The sequence below is a fragment of the Raphanus sativus genome, chromosome 4, assembly GCF_000801105.2.
Source record: "Raphanus sativus cultivar WK10039 chromosome 4, ASM80110v3, whole genome shotgun sequence".
NCBI classification, from domain to species: domain Eukaryota; kingdom Viridiplantae; phylum Streptophyta; class Magnoliopsida; order Brassicales; family Brassicaceae; genus Raphanus; species Raphanus sativus.
The window spans coordinates 31,396,361-31,413,876 of record NC_079514.1 but is presented as its reverse complement, the minus strand read 5'-3'; the positions used below and the strand labels follow the sequence as shown (position 1 = coordinate 31,413,876).

Below are 17,516 nucleotides of genomic sequence, written 5' to 3'. Positions count from 1 at the left end.
AGTGTTAAAAAATCATTGTTGTCTTTTTAGGTAAAATCAGATTAACCAAAATACATTAATAAACATAAAAAGAACAACAATAATAAAATGTATTTCAAAGGAAAAAAATATTTATTATACCTATAGTTATTTAAGGCAACTCGTATATATAAATATTTAATATCCCAACGAATTTTCATTTTTTGTTAGTTTAAAATAAATCTTTAGGACATGTATATATTTTTAAAGAAAATGAAACTAAAAATAGGTTTATTAATTGTCAGTGGCATAACAGTGTAAATAAGTTGAAAACCTAAAGAGAAATTTTAAATGGTACTTCTCTTTTAATAATATAGATAAGATGTTGCATCATTTTTTGATACTTTGTTTATTTTTTCTTTTGTGATGGACTAGCACATGTTCAATAACATTTCTATCGAAAGGAAAAAAGTTCAAGAGTTGATTACATTAAATGCCATTTTTTGTCCTTTTTACACTAAAAGATACTTTTCACATGTTAGACACTTTGAACTTTCTCAGTCTGTGGTTTAAGCAGTGCAACATATATAATGACATGTTTCCTATTCCTACATGGCACTATTGAAAAATTTAAATGTATGAACTTCAATTTTTGGTGGAGTTCAAAATAATGTTACACTGAATTGCATGAGATAATATTTGCATGCCCAAATTATGGAAGGGTTAAGCTTTCAAGATCTACATGAATTCTATGTAGTGCTTCTCACAAAATAACTATAGAAGATAATTTAATTTCTCTCATCTTAATTTACTAGTATGTGCTTTTTCGAGAATATACTATAATTGTTTTTTCTCTTTTGAAGATCAGCAAATATACTTTTCATTATTTGGTTGGTGTAACATTATAGACACAAAGCATCTGCTCAAGTCGGGATTACATAAAGCAATTAGATGGAGACATAATACTAGGTTTGGAGTGAGTTATGGGTCTCAGAAATGAAAACTCGGCTCAAGAGTTTCAAACAGTTTACAGAGAACCCCAACTCTTTATTAATTCTATTATTAAGAGTGCTACAAAAGAGTGTGATTTTCCCTTTTACATGAGTATTTCCGCCCCGATGATATAACTTTGAAGCTTTGGTTGAACCTAGTCGCTCAATATCATTGGATGGATATGCTCGAAATCACATAAAGTCAAAGGTTTACTCGGTTAAATCTGGATATTAGCTACAACATCCAACACAACTGAAAACATGTTCTTAATCCGTGTAGTAGAGGCCTTACAAAGTCATGTGTAAAAAATAGGAGCTCAAAGACAAGATGAAACATTTAATGTGGCAGCAGTAACAGCCCTGAGGGAAAGCCATGGAAGCTTAGGTTTCCGGCCTCCATTTGTCTTACTAAATTATGGGCCAATTATTTACAAAATCCTTGAGTAGTCTATTGGTTAATGATGCAAATAAGAAAGGTTGGTGTGCTGGGTTCAATTACCTGCCAAAGCTTATGACCAAACTTTGTTGGCTTTCCATATTATGAGACCTTATTTTTTAAATTGCTTCCGGTCTAAAATTATTCAGGATTGGCACGGTGTGGCAGACACTCTCTGGATGTGCGGCGACGAGATAAAACCTCATTTCTAGACATATGGATACTGAAAGGAGTTGTCCTAGATGTGGTGGTCTAGTGAAGTCGGTTAATTATCTTCTTTTTTAAATGTCTTCTATGTTTATATGTTTGAGTTTTATCGGACTATCTGTCACTTATGGGTTGCTTCCCGAGTGCATTTTTGTACCAAACATGGATCTTCTCTTTTGGAGGAGAAAAAAGTGGTTCCAGTGGAACCACATTTGACATTCTTATAGATCATTATGTACATTTGAAAGACAAAAACAACAAATGTTTTGATGGAAAATACAACTCTCCGGTCAATACTCTATAACTCGCTTCTCTTGAAGCATAATGCTAGAGGAAAGAAAACCCTAAACATGATGAGGAGGAGGGTCTCAATGATCCCCAAACAGACTTATTGAGGTAACCCCCTTGGATACTCCTAATCATGACTTGTCAAATAACTGCCTTAGATCGATAATGGTCTATTTAGTGCGGCTTAGGGTGGAGTCTTAAAGAACAAATAGATGCTGAATCATTTGTATTTCGTGGATTAATATAAGCATTTTTAATTTTACATGCTGAGATGTAAGAATTTCTTTTATGTCATGTGCGAGATAAATGCATATTCCCTTGATCTGAGTCAAGACTAATTGCTCATATTTGGTGGATATGACTATAAACTCGGTCGAATGGCCAGTCTTCACCTCAAAGATAGATCTGTCGTCATATATGGGATAGTTTTGAGAGTTTGAGCTTAATCCATATCCAAATGAGCAGAAATGTCGGTGCGAATTCACTGACAAAAGATGTTATAATTAGAAACATTATGTTTTCCTATAAAATAGACATGGTGGGATAAAGTTGTTCTTCAAGATAATCTTTGTACTATTACTCCTTGTAATATTTGTAAAAAAACTTAAATGTATACTCCTTGTAATATTTGTAAAAACACTTAAATGTATAAATTTAGCATTTTACAAAAAAATACCGATCAAAACTTAGTTTACATATTTGATAATCCATATTAAGAAAATCTTTTTCACCTTTTTTATATTTTAAAACGTCAAAAATCAAAAAAAACAACGACAGAACAAAAGCTGCAAGGGCCGGGAATGTCCTTGTAGACCCGTTGGTCCCACAAACAAACATTTTTGCGTAAAACGAACTCAAATGTAAAATATATTTTTGATTCTGTTAAGTTTCTCGTAAATTTTTAGTGTTTCTAAATATAAAATAAGAGAACCGATAAGTTTCCTCCATAATTAGCTTTTTCCCCTTTTTATTTTTTTAGGCCAAAACAGAGAAAAATAACTGGGAAGTTTAAATTTTTTTTCTGGCAAATAACCTATTTCCTCTTTTCACCATACTGATAATTATTCTTCGAGACCATTCAAATGAGACAAGGGATTTTTTCTTAGAATTTATTTTTCTGCGAAATCTTTGGTAAAATTTCAGCTAATTTATGGTTGATTTGTTCAGTATTGATATAATTTTCTGTGAATAGTTTTTTCTTTTGAACTTTTTTTCCATTAATTTCACAAACATTGATGTTTTAGGTTTTTTTTTGGTTTCTTTTTTTGGGAAAAGGCTTTAGTAGATTTTGGTTTCGTATATACAAATCGATATGAGTTGTAATTTTCCATGCAAGATTTTTTTTGAAAAAAATCCATGCAAGTTTACATGACGTCTTCAAACAATACATGCCTATGTATAATAGTTGTTGTTTTAGTTTTTTTTTTTTTTGTTGTGGTTTTAGTTGATATCTGTAACTGTATAGTTTTCAATCGGACTGATATTTAGGTCAGTTGCTTGTTTTAATAATATGTGTGAAAAACTTATAAATCTCAACCTTTAAAGATTTAAAAGTATTATTAGTTAAGCATTTGGATTTTTTTTTCACAAGAAGAAACGTATAGAGCTTATAGGAGCTCAATTGGTATGTGTTTTGAATGTGTTAGAAATGAAATGATGTATTTATTATTATAGGTCTAGAAATGAACAACCGAATCAAAGGAGGGTCCAGCATGATTGGTGTTTATGGTCGACCATATGGTTCAAGTAGCATTTTGAGTTTTGATGGATCAGAAAGTCGTCAAAATATAGATGATACTAAGCAAGGCAACGTTTTTTTTTCACTATCTTCTTTGATTTTTGGGACAATAGTTAAAATTTGTATTTGTTCTTATAATCGCTTTTAATTTGACTCACAGGCCATCAGAGTTTAGTGGAGTGGTTAAATGAGACACTTCCTTATTTAAATTTACCATGGCAAGCTTCAGAGGAAGAATTAAGAGCGTGTCTGATGGATGGTACCGTCTTTTGCAATCTCTTGAATCAGCTTAGTCCCGGTTCAATGAAAATGGTACTTGATTTTGGGCAAACCTATTTGTTTTTTCTATATACTTATTCGTATTTTAGATTTACTCTCTTTTGGATTATAGGGCTGTAGTTTTGAGCTTGCTTCTATAAATATTGAGAGGTTTTTAACAGCTATGGATGAAATGGCCTTACCCAGATTTGAGGTTTCAGACTTAGAACAGGTTTGAACTATTTTTGATTAATTTTTATTTAAAAATTTAGGTGGATGTATTTGATCAAACACTTGAAATCATATCATATTCAATAATTTGTAGATGATTTTAATGATTTTTTGGATAAATTAACGAAATTTATTATGATTATTGGTACAGGGGGATATGATTCCAGTTTTACAGTCTCTAAAAGCGCTTAAAGCTAGTTTCTCTGATGCTGCACATGATAAGAATACACTGAGCTCGATGAGAAGATGGAGTTTGCCTGAGGATCAGTCAAAGGGACTTGATAGCAACTTTAATGATGGATTACAGTCTAAGGAAGTCTCTGAGATTAATACATCTCATGCTAAAATTTTGGACTTGCTAAAATCAAACACTTTACAAGTAAAATGTTCTAACAAAATTAAACAAAACTATGTTTTCTACATCACTTTAGTTAATTTTGTTTCAAGTTTGCTAATTCAGAATTCATATCCTTAAACCTGAACCCTCAATTTGTAATTCTGATTTCATTTTTCCTTTTCTCTTATTAGAATACTTCTACTCGATCCTTGTTTGATATGCTCGATAAGCTTCTTGACGAGAGCATGTATAAGATGAATGTGGATGTGTCTCATGTAAGGAAATGTTTTTGAATTATTTGTTCATAATTTTTTTCAAAAGTTCTTAATCTTTATTTTCGTCTGCTTGCTCTGTTTTTCTTTCCAGGATTTTGCATCTATCTTGAGAGGCATTGTGCAAGTATTGGAACAAAGGATCTCAAATCAAGCTGAGAACCTAAAGAATGTATGATTAAGTCAAGTTTTTACTATTACTTTTTCGTTTACATTATCATACCTTACACAATCAGGAGATATGCTTGTGCAGCAAAACATACTCTTTAGGGTTCGGGAAGAAAAATATAGATCAAGAATAAATGTATTAGAAACCTTAGCATCTGGGACAACAGATGAGAATGAGGTATTCTTTATCAAATTCAGTCTCTCTTTGCGAACATTCATTTTGTTGCCATTTTCAAGAAAATGTTCAAATGTATTACTATCTTGTGGTCTGTAGCTAAGGTCAGAAGAACAAGATGTACTCCAACTGAAAAGGAAAAAAGAGCGCAGTGATGCTGAGCTTGCTAAGTTGAAGCAAGAACTTGAAGTTTTGAAAGAGACACATGAAAAACAATTTTTGGAACTAGAATTATATGCCCAGCAAGCTAAAACTGTGTTGGAGAAGCAATTAGAAGAGTCAGAGTTACGTGTAGTAGACTCAACTAATAAAGTGAAAGAGCTCGAAAAGTTATGTGAGACCAAAATGAAAATATGGGAGAAGAAAGAGCAAACATACAAGAGCTTTATACACAACCAGTCAGAGGCTTTGCAGGTTATTTGACTTAATTGATGGTTTTGTAAGCTTTTGTAATTGGGTTTTTTAATACATTTGTGTGGTTGCCCAGAACAAAAAGAGTTCTTATAATTCTCTAACTATCATCAACTTATGTGAATTCTGTAGGAGTTGAAATCTACCTCTATGTCTTTGAAACATGAAGTTCTAAAGACAGGAGAAAACTACTTCCAAGATCTAAATTACTACGGTAAGATCATTTTTCTGTTTCTTTTTGGCTTCATTTTTTTATATGTACTAATAATCTACTTCTTAGGCTTAAAGCTTAGAGGAGTGGTTCATGCAGCAAAAAACTACCAGGTAGTTGTTGAAGAGAACCGAAGGCTTTACAATGAAGTGCAAGAACTAAAAGGTATAATTTTTTTTAAAAAGGTGTAATCTATGAAATCGTGTTGTGAAGAACATTTTTGGCATATTGGAAATAAAATCTTGGCACAAATATTAGAGAATCACTGAACTTTTTATATTGAAGAAATATTGTTACGTTGCTAACTCTTTTTTTTTGTTCAAAGTTAACGTTGCTAACTCTACTTCACCTTTTCAAGCATTTTGTAGACTAATAAATTTTGATTCTTGCCATCTTTTTTTTTTGAACAACTGCTTTGCCATCATATAAATTGTATTTCTTACATAAAGGGAATATTAGAGTCTATTGCCGGATAAGACCATTCCTTAAAGGACAAAACAAGAAAGAAACATCAATAGAGTACACAGGTGAGAATGGTGAGTTGGTGGTTGCAAACCCCTTAAAGCAAGGCAAAGACACTCATCGGTTCTTTAAATTCAACAAAGTCTTTGGACCTTCATCAACTCAAGGTTTAAGCCTCTTCTGTATTTGCAAACGAGGAAAATATACTTAAAAAGTTGTACTGAATCTTTTTTTATGCAGAGGAAGTATTCTTAGATACTCAACCGTTGATTCGTTCCCTTCTTGATGGCTATAATGTGTGCATATTTGCTTATGGTCAAACAGGTTCTGGAAAGACTTATACAATGGTAAGGAAACATAGCTAAGTAAAAGATAAGATGATGTCATTCTTTATGAGTTTATATCAAACATGTGTTTTCCATTTTATGTATCCAGAGCGGACCAAGCATAAATTCAGAAGAACATCGGGGTGTAAAATATAGAGCTTTAAATGACTTGTTCCACTTAACTCAAAGTAGTCAAAACACAGTGATGTATGAAGTTGGTGTTCAAATGGTTGAGATTTATAATGAGCAAGTTCGTGACCTACTTTCTGATGATGGTCCCAGTAGAAGATATCCTTCTCTAATCTAATCTAGTATTCAACACTGTACCATTTTTATTTTATTTTTAAAAGTTAATCTTCCTTAATTTGCGCACACTTGGGATTTGGAATACTGCTTTACCAAATGGCCTCGCAGTTCCTGATGCAAGCATGCATTGTGTAAGATCAACTGATGATGTTCTTGAATTGATGAATATTGGATTGACGAACAGAGCTGTAGGTGCAACAGCTCTTAACGAAAAGAGTAGTAGATCACACAGGTTTAAAGACAATTTTCCCTCTTTAAGTGTATATATATGCATTGCATAGCTAAGCCAAAAAATTGTTTGGTCTTCTTTTTTTCGCAGTGTTCTTTCTGTTCATGTATGCGGTGTTGATGTCAAGACTGACTCCGAATTGCGTGGCAGTTTGCATTTGGTTGATCTTGCTGGAAGTGAGAGGATCGATCGCTCTGAAGTAACCGGAGATAGACTCAAAGAAGCTCAACATATAAACAAGTCATTGTCTGCTCTTGGAGATGTTATATTCGCTCTAGCACATAAGAATCCTCATGTCCCTTATAGAAACAGCAAGCTGACCCAAGTCCTCCAAAATTCCTTAGGTACTATCTCCGAATAATGATGAATTTCTTTGACTATGTGACATTCTTTTTTGTTTTATAACGCTTTTATTTTAATTTGTTAGGAGGACAAGCGAAAACTCTTATGTTCGTTCAGATAAATCCTGATGAAGATTCATATGCTGAGACAGTAAGTACTTTGAAATTCGCGGAAAGAGTTTCGGGTGTCGAGTTAGGTGCAGCTAGAAGCTATAAGGAGGGACGAGATGTTAGACAACTCATGCAAGAGGTACTTCTAATATTTTACGGTTCAATTAAACCCTCAAAATTTTATTCATGAAAAACTTAAAAAGTATCATATACAAATTTTAGGTGAGAGTTGTGTCTAATTATATTTTTAATCACTAAATCTTGATATTGCATGCAGGTATCTAACTTGAAAGATTTGATTGCAAAGAAAGACGAAGAACTTCAAAAGTTTCAGAATATAAACTGTACCAAAAGAAGTGGTTTAAACAATCTAAGGTTTGAGTCTACTTCTCCAAGAAGACATTCTTTAGGAGGAGCGTCACCAAACTCTTCAAGGCAAAGACAAGGATCTCGTTTACTCGGAAGAACAACTTCAGATTCAGCAGATGAACGTATACATCAAAATGAATCCAGATTATCGCCCAAGTTATCCGGTACGCCTAAAGACAATAATATATTGACCTATTAGGCCATTAATTTTTAAATTTTGAAGAAACACCGAGTGATATTTCTGATATTTATCTTTCAATGGGGATAGAAACTGATGGCTCGAAACTCTTCTCCGAAACCTCAAGTCCTCATGAAATGGCTGAACAATCAGAACAAAATGAAAAGTGAGTATATATCATAGTTAATTTTACTTTTAAATCATATGATTTAGTTAAGAGTTAATCTTTGTCTGGTGTTCATTGTTTGTATCTGTTGATTGCAGAGCTAATGTTGAACCATCAAAGATACTAAAGCATATGATTTAGTTAAGAGTTAATCTTTGTCTGGTGTTCATTGTTTGTATCTGTTGATTGCAGAGCTAATGTTGAACCATCAAAGATACTAAAGCATACAGTAAAAGCAGACCAAACGAGATCTTCTCGTCTGTCAATTTCCACCTCCTCCTCTAAGGCTTTAACAGGTAATCTCAACATTGACTCTAACAACCAACAATGGTTGCGTTGTATGAAACCAAACGTAGCATACCAAAAATGACAAACAAAATATCACTAAAATATTACTCCATATGTTGTAAGTTGTAGCCATTCAGATCCATAGTGTTTGGCATGGAGTCATATGATGTGTTTCTCTTTTAATCACAGGTTCTAAAAAACCGATCAATGGCTTTTCAACTTCAGTAAAACCTCTTACCAGAAAGCGATGAAGAATATTATTGCGGTAACTTAAAAGATTCAAGTTTCTTCAGAAAAAAAAAATTTAAAATTCAAGTATATGCTCGGAAGCTTTCTTTCTTCTACACTACATGAACTAACAAATGTTTTGTTTATCAAAAACTCAAAAGTAATCAAATGTATCAAATGGAAAATACTTGTTATGATGTGTATGGTGTAACATACAAGTAGAATCTAACAACCTTGATTGTAAACTAAATGTGTAACATATTTTAGTAACTATTACAATCTTGGTTCAATTACTTGGTCAGTTGTTCCTAGATGTTTTCAAATGAAAAGGACAAAATTATTTTATAAAATTTAATCCTCACAACAACTGAATATAACCGGATTAAATTTAAAGAGAAAAAAACATAAGCATGACGCAAAAATAACGGAAAATTGATCTTATCTTATTAAGCTTTAACATGAAAAATTGCAAACCTTATCATAAACCCAAAAATGCTAACACCGAAGCAGCCACAGCAAGAACCATTCCCCCAAGTTTATTACATCCTGTAGAAAAGAATAATCCTAACATTACAACATTGACCGCAATACTAAAAGTACGAGAGATCAAATAATGTTGCAGCTGTTTTGTACTTATTTATCGTCTTCAGTATATTTAATTTCTATATTAGATAAATAGAAATTTGGAATATAATTTTTAGAACCTGAAAGCTATTACAGCTTATACTCTTGACATGTGAAAGTTACGTATCGTCTACTGATCTCTAGATATAAAGTATAAACCCATCATTATATTTAGAAATATATACATGCTCACCTCTGATCGAGAAGGACCCGCTATGAGTAGGGGATGAGTTGTAGGTATCAAAACTCACAAGACATTTAGGAGTCCAGATCATAGCCCAATGCTTATCACTTGCATCTGTGTGTCTTAAATCTCTGTTGTACCAGTAAAATGCCCAGCACTCGTGGATCGGACGTAGTCCGACCGAGTGCGGGCGACACTCGTTATCAAGGTTGACATCTGGGGGTGCGGGGGCCACAGGCCCCCGCGGTACGGTATGCCTTTTCGGTTTTAGGAAAGTTACTATTTCTATTAAGAAAAGGAAATCGGGTTTTTGAGGCTGTATAAATATGGGTCTAAGGGTTTGTAAATTATTATCACATCATTAATAAGAAACCCTAAACGGGTATTTGCCTCAATACGTTTTCTTCTCTATTCTTCTTCCAACCTAAACGACGGCTGTTCACAACAAGTGGTATCAGAGCTTTAGGTTGCGAACCCTAAAGGATGACCGGAGGAAGTTCTCTTAAGTTCGATGTTCCAAGATTCGATGGGAAGGGAAATTTCGGTCTGTGGCAACGGCGTGTTAAGGACTTGCTTACGCAGCAAGGGGTGAAGAAGTCTCTGTTGGAGACGAAACCGGAAGCGATGGATCAGGATGATTGGGAAGAGATGCAGGATAAGGCCGTCTCAACGATTCGACTCTGTTTGTCGGATGACATAACACATCAGGTGATGGATCTCACAACTTGTAAGGAGATGTGGGATAAGTTGGAAAAGATGTATATGTCAAAATCGTTATCTAGCAAACTATACCTCAAGCAGAGGTTGTTCGGTTTGAAGATGTCTGAGAGCGGGGATCTGGTTGCACACGTCAACAACTTTAATGAAATCATCGGGGATCTGGTTCGTGTGGATGTGAAGATTGAGGACGAAGATCAAGCCATGATCTTGCTGTGTTCTCTGCCTCCTCAATATGAGACGTTGTTAACAGCTCTAACAGTCGATAAAACGACCATAAAGCTGGAGACAGTTTCTGCAGCACTACTCTCTCACCATGAGAGAAGGCAGAATACAGGCGTGGGTGACAACTCTCAAGGTGACGGGCTGTATGTCAGTCAGGATAGAGGAAGGCAGCGGGGGAAGCAGCAGGATGATACTAGCAAGAAAAGGTCAAAGTCAAAGTTCGGGAAGAAAGTAGTCTGCTATAGGTGTGGCAAGCCTGGCCACTATAGGAGAGACTGTCCGGACAAAGGGCAGAATTCGAAGGAGACATCGAACTCTGCAAACATGGTTCAGAAGGTGGAAGACTCGGAAGGATCAGCTGATTCGGATATGCTTGCTGTTACGTCAGGTGATCACTCGGATACCTGGATAATGGATACGGGCGCTTCATTCCACATGACCCCTAACAGGGAGTGGTTTGAAACGTACAAGGCTGGAAACATGGGCTCTGTTCGACTTGCGGATGACAAGGCATGTGGTGTTGTGGGCATTGGACAAGTCAAGTTTCGGATGTATGATGGGACTATCAGGACATTAACTGATGTCAGACACATACCAGTCATGAAGAAGAATCTGATATCTCTGGGGTTGCTACATAGAAACGGCTTCAAGTACAAATCAGATGATGATGAAGTATTGAAGGTTTTCAAAGGTTCTATGATGGTGATGAAGGGACAAATGACAGCTGGAAGCGTATATCGGTTGATAGGGAACGTGGTTGTAGGTGGTGCTGCAGCTGCAGTTTCTGAGTCGGAGTGTACAACCTTGTGGCATATGCGTATGGGTCACATTGGGGAACACGGTTTGAAAGAGCTCTTTAGAAGGGGTCTTCTGGACGGGTTAAAGGATTGCAAGATGGAGTTTTGCAAGTTCTGTGTGATGGGAAAACAGTCCAAGGTATCTTTTAAGACGGGCCAACACACGACAAAAGGTCTTATTGACTATGTCCATTCTGATGTGTGGGGGCCAACTCGGGTGCAATCTATGGGAGGATCAAGATACTTCGTTTTATTCATCGATGACTTCTCTAAGAAGGTTTGGGTGTACTTCATGAAGCAGAAATCTGAGGTGTTCGAAAACTTCAAGGTTTGGAAAGCTGAAGTAGAAAATCAGACGGAGAGAAAGGTGAAGTACTTGAGATCGGATAATGGCACAGAGTATACTGACGGGAAGTTCCAGAAGTTTTGTGCGGAGCATGGCATTCAGAGGCACTTTACAGTGCGTAAAACACCTCAGCAAAACGGTGTCGTTGAAAGAATGAACCGTTCGATTGCAGAGAAAGCAAGGTGTTTGAGGTTGAATGCAGGGTTAGCAAAGCAGTTCTGGGCGGAAGCAGTAAACATGGCAGTCTATCTCATCAATAGATCGCCAAGAAGTTCCTTAGAAGGGAAGGTCGCAGAAGAGGTGTGGACTGGGGTAGATATTGATCTATCAAACTTGAGGATATTTGGATGTCCAGCTTACATGCTAGTTGCGGGAGATGAAAGATCAAAGCTGGATTCGAAATCCAAGAAGTGCATCTTTCTAGGCTTTGAGAAAGGTGTTAAAGGATTCAAGTTATGGGATCCTGAGGCAAGGAAAAGGGTGTTTAGTCGAGATGTGGTCTTTGACGAGCAGTATATGGTGCAGCAGGCGATATCAGACCGAGTGCCTGTGACCATTGAGACTATCACGGATTCTGAAGTTACTCAGGAGGAGTCTGGTGCAGATAAACCAGATGAAGTTAGTGATGAGCGATCTGTGGAAGTGGCACAGAAAGAGGTTCAACGTGGAACAGAGGAGAGTTTGGTTTCTAGAAGACCAAAACGTGCGATAAAGGCTCCAGTCAGGTTCGGGTTTGAAGACATGGTCAACTATGCTCTTATGGTCGAGATGGATGATCCTACCACCTATCATGAAGCTATTAATAGCGATGAGAGGGATGAATGGATTGGTTCTATGACGGAAGAGGCAGTAAGTCTGGATAAGAACGAGACTTGGGATCTTGTGGAGTTACCTGAAGGGAAGAGAGCAATTGGCTGCAAGTGGATCTACAAGAAGAAGGAAGGGATGTCTGTGAAAGAACCTAAGAAGTTCAAGTCCAGAGTAGTAGCAAAAGGGTACTCGCAGAAGAAAGGAATAGACTACGACGAGATATTCTCGCCGGTAGTACGACACACTTCCATACGAGCTGTGTTGGGTTTGGTAGCTGTTTGGGATCTGCATCTTGAGCAGATGGACGTGAAAACGGCCTTCCTTCATGGAGAGTTGGAGGAGGAAATATATATGGAGCAACCTGAAGGTTTGGTTAAGCCTGGAGAAGAGCATCTGGTGTGTAGATTGAAGAAGTCTTTATACGGTTTGAAGCAGGCTCCAAGACAGTGGTACAAACGGTTTGATTCATATATGATGAAAATAGGCTATCAAAGGTGTGAGTACGATTGCTGTGTGTATGTCAAGTCCCTTGACCATTCTCCCATATTCCTGCTGTTATATGTTGATGATATGCTCATTGCTGCAAACGATATGGATGACATAAATCGTTTGAAAGGGTTACTGGGACGAGAGTTTGAGATGAAGGATCTTGGTGCTGCAAAGAAGATTCTTGGAATGGAGATTCGCAGGGATAGGAGCTCTAAGAGGTTATGGCTTTCTCAGAAGAGCTACATTGAAAAGGTGTCAGAACGTTTTGATATGTCGAATTCAAAACCAGTCTCTACACCATTGGCGAAGCACTTCATACTTACAGCAGAGCAAAGTCCAAAGTCTGCTGAAGAACTCAAAGATATGGCGGAGGTTCCTTATGCTAGCGCAGTTGGTTGTTTGATGTATGCAATGGTGTGTACAAGACCGGATCTAGCACAAGCAGTTAGTCAAGTCAGTAAGTACATGTCGAATCCTGGGAGGAGACAATGGGATGCTGTGAAGTGGATCCTAAGATACTTGCGAGGTACAAGTGACTATGGGCTTATGTTTGGTGGAGAAGTGCAGGATTCAGTTATTGGGTTCGTGGATTCAGATTATGGTGGAGACCTTGATAATAGCAGGTCAACTACGGGGTATGTATTTACTCTTGCAGGAGCACCTATTTGCTGGAGATCGGTACAACAAGGTATTGTAGCGATGTCAACCACTGAAGCTGAATACATGGCACTTGGAGAAGCATCTAAGGAAGCAGTATGGGTACAAGGACTTGTATCCGAGTTGGGTGTTGATCAAGAAGGTGTTCAGCTACACTGTGATAGTCAAAGCGCGTTATGTTTGGCTAAGAATCAAGTGTATCATGGAAGGACGAAGCACATACGTATAAGGTTTCACAAGATAAGGGAGTTAGCAGCTTCTGGAGAAGTCTTATTGGAGAAGGTGCATACGTCGGAGAATCCAGCTGACATGTTGACCAAGCCTGTTACAACGGAGAAGTTCAAGCATTGCTTGAATCTGCTCCATGTTTGCCAATGCTAAGAAGCAATGGAGGTTCCCCCCAGAAGATAGACGGGATAAGGAGTTTTGTAGAGATTTTTCGTCAAGGTGGTGTTTGTTGCATCTGTGTGTCTTAAATCTCTGTTGTACCAGTAAAATGCCCAGCACTCGTGGGTCGGACGTAGTCCGACCGAATGCGGGCGACACTCGTTATCAAGGTTGACATCTGGGGGGTGCGGGGGCCTGTAGCCCCCGCGGTACGGTATGCCTTTTCGGTTTTAGGAAAGTTACTATTTCTATTGAGAAAAGGAAATCGGGTTTTTGAGGCTGTATAAATATGGGTCTAAGGGTTTGTAAATTATTATCACATCATTAATAAGAAACCCTAAACGGGTATTTGCCTCAATACGTTTTCTTCTCTATTCTTCTTCCAACCTAAACGACGGCTGTTCACAACAATCACCACAACAGTCAATCATCTCTTGCAACGCAAGTTTCAGGCATGTGGTACAGTTTCCCGGATCCAAATAAGGAGTGCACTGAACAATAGACTTAAGATCATACACGTTGTCGAATCTAGTCGTATCCATAAGATAATATGGAGTAAGTGATGAAGATAAAATAGACGATCTGACGATAACTTCACCCATTTTATCAGACAGCCTCTCTCCAAATTTTACCAAATGTTTTGGGTATTAGATCGGTAGACCACCATAGGGTATTAGGCTGTGTCTCTAAAGTGGAGAGGAAGAACTTATCTGAGTAACGAACCATACAATCGAAGTAGTAAACGATTGCTTCACGGTTGTTGGTACAGTTTTTGGCGATCTCGGTTGTTGCGGTCTTGACGCAGGAGTTGCAAGTTGTTCTGTTGACGTCTCCTGTGCACAAGAACATCCCATGGACTGTGTCTGAAGCTAGACCGGTCGTGAGGTTGTAATAGTTAGCGAGGGAGGACTGGTTGCTTAGAGTGGAGAGAAGAGCGTTGAGATTTGTGTGGTAAGTTGAGTTGCGAGTGAAGTTTCCGGATGGTTTGTTGCAGAAAGTCTCCATGTGGTCGGACTCGGACATCGTTTGGTTAGTGGTGAAGAGAAGACATAAGAGAAAGGAGAAGCAAAAGAAAGCAGATAGTTTCTTTGATGTTGCCATGTTCTTGCCTTTGTGGTTGTGAGAAATGATTTCTAACAAGTTTCTTTAGGCCGTATTTAACTTCTTTTTACGTTAGTCATCTTGGTCTTTGTTTAACTTAAACTTTTGTTTTCGTTTTTGTATTTCTTATCTTGGTGTTTGTTTTTCTTTTTAACAACATATCTTGGTCTTTGTTTATACGTATACTTTTGTTTTTCTTTTCTTTTCTTTGATTCGACCAAAAAGAGTTGACTAATGGGTTTAGCATATATCAAACTAGGGATTAAATAAGGGTCCAAATCCCCTATATATTATTTGAGGATCTTTTAAATAGTTATAACCTGAATTTTATAATAATTAGAAAAGTGCCCCATCCTATGTGTCAGTTGTTTATGCCTTCTAATACCTGACGTGGCAGACTTATAACGCGTTTAGAAAAAGCATATATAGTCTTAAAATAAATTCCCTAGCGAAATAAAATTCTTTGACCGTCACAAGAGCCGTATATACATAGTATAAATTTAATATGATATCTATATCATCTTCTTCTCACGCCGTCATCGTTACTCTCTCTAAAAATCCTCTCAAACAGAGTTCTTCAGTCTTCTATCGTTTCGTTGTAAACCATGTCATTTGAGGATAATTTTGTGGAAGATGATGAGATGAACATAATTGATGAAGACGTAGCATCTGACTCCGAAGTAGAATCTTTGTCAGATTCGGATTCAGAAAACGAGATCACTGAGAAGCTTCAAGACATAAGCAGGCTAGAAGATGTTGCTGAAGTCACAAGCTCACCGTCGAGATTGATCAAGGACAAGCCGTTGATGTAAACGATGACCTCGCTAGAGAGATGGCGTTCTACACTCAAGCCCTCGAAGGGACGAGGCAGGCTTTCGAGAAGCTCCAGGTGATGGAACTGCCTTTCCTCAGGCTGGAGGATTACTAGGCGGAGAAGGTGAAGTCGGACACGCACATGGAGAAGGTGAAGTCTAAGCTTCTGTAAGAGAAGAAGCAGATGGAGTAGTCTGAAGAGAGGAGTAAGGCTAGGGACAAAAAGAAGATGGCTAAGGAAGTACAGTCTCAGAAGATGAAGCAACGGGCTAAGCAGAAGAAGGATGAGATTGAGTCTGTCAAGAAGTGGAGGAAACAGAAGCAGCAGAGTGGGTTTATCGAGAAAAGAGGTGCTGGAGAGCTTGATCTTGAGTTTGGAAACGGAAAGAGTTTCCAGAGAGGAGGTGGTAAGAAGAGCCCAGGTGTGTCTCCCGGTGATCGGTTAGGTGGTAAAGGGAAGCCTACTTCGAGGATGAACAAAAAGAAGAGGGAGTTTAGGGATTCTAAGTTTGGTCATGGTGGAAGGAAAGGGTTGAGCAAGCAGAAAACTGCAGAGACGACGAATGATTTCAAAGGTGGGTTTCGTGGAGGCAAAGCGGGTGGAAACATGAGGCAGTAGAGATAAAAATAAGGTTTGGTTCATCTAAACTTATCTACTGTTTCAACACTATAAACTACTTTGTTGTTTTGGATTATATTTTTGAGAGAATGTTTCTTTGCTTTGTAAGGGTCTTCGGACCAATATATCTATTATATTAAAATAGAAGTTATGACTTCTAATTCATGTGTGATTTTTTAAAAAATGGACTATCTACTAGACTTGGTCAAACTACATTTTTAATCATTATTAATCTTTGAACTACTTTAATCATAATATCTTTTGATATCTTTTCATTTAAAATTTAAATATATATATATATATATATATATATATATTAAATTTCAAAAAATCTTTTAAAAAGATCTTAACAAGATCTTAATTTTGAAAAATATATGTAAATATTTTAACTAATTTCGTAATAAGTTTTGAAATATTATTATACATTAATATATTCAGTTGTTTTTATAAAATAAAAAATAAAAAATTATATCTTATTTTTATCTACTATATAATCACAATCAATCATGTTAATTTTTTTTATCATATTGAACTTAATATGATAAAATTATATTAAATTGATAAAATTTTAAATTTTATTTTCATAAATAGAAAATATTTATGTTAAAAGTATAATATGACAAAGCGGCTTAACATTAACAGACTATATACTACATGTATAAAAATTAACATATCTTTCACTTTTGTAGATATAATAATATATTGTGTAAAATGAATAAACATAGAAAATACTGTTAAAAAGAAATCTACCTTTGAAAAACGGATAAAAATTTAACATTAATTAAATAAAAAATAATTGTCAAATATGGTTTTCATGAACATATTAATATGTTTAATAACTAAATATTGTTTGACAAAAAATAACTAAATACAAATACAATAAGATAAATATATAATAAGAAGCAACAAATACGTACGACGGTTTAAACAGTTGATTATTTACAACATGCAAACTATATATTATTGTATTTGAAAAGCTTTATAAATATTTAAATATATGATTAAAATTAAAAATGTATACTACTAATGATCTAAATAAATATATATACATATAAAATAAA

At 36.2% G+C, this 17,516-nt stretch overlaps 2 protein-coding genes and 1 pseudogene across 2 annotated transcripts; 2 read left to right on the top strand and 1 right to left on the bottom strand.

The window, feature by feature from the left end:
• Positions 1–3,563: 3,563 nt before the first annotated feature.
• Positions 3,564–8,848, top strand: LOC108837474 (kinesin-like protein KIN-14K). Its single transcript, XM_057007352.1, is given in 21 exon segments — positions 3,564–3,687; positions 3,780–3,931; positions 4,011–4,091; positions 4,284–4,487; positions 4,637–4,720; positions 4,812–4,889; positions 4,971–5,063; positions 5,165–5,197; positions 5,199–5,474; positions 5,604–5,685; positions 5,752–5,847; positions 6,132–6,311; positions 6,385–6,491; positions 6,580–6,745; positions 6,885–7,008; positions 7,096–7,349; positions 7,433–7,596; positions 7,735–8,011; positions 8,014–8,170; positions 8,363–8,466; positions 8,648–8,848. Coding segments are annotated over 21 exon segments (2,898 nt in total). The 3' UTR covers positions 8,710–8,848.
• Positions 8,849–14,528: 5,680 nt separating this feature from the next.
• LOC108835111 (cysteine-rich repeat secretory protein 57-like) lies at positions 14,529–14,945 on the bottom strand. The gene has a single exon (XM_057008203.1). It carries the CDS (start codon positions 14,943–14,945, stop codon positions 14,529–14,531), a length of 417 nt encoding a protein of 138 aa, XP_056864183.1.
• A 683-nt stretch (positions 14,946–15,628) lies between these two features.
• On the top strand, positions 15,629–16,455 carry LOC108835112 (probable rRNA-processing protein EBP2 homolog; annotated as a pseudogene).
• The last annotated feature ends 1,061 nt before the right edge of the window (positions 16,456–17,516 follow it).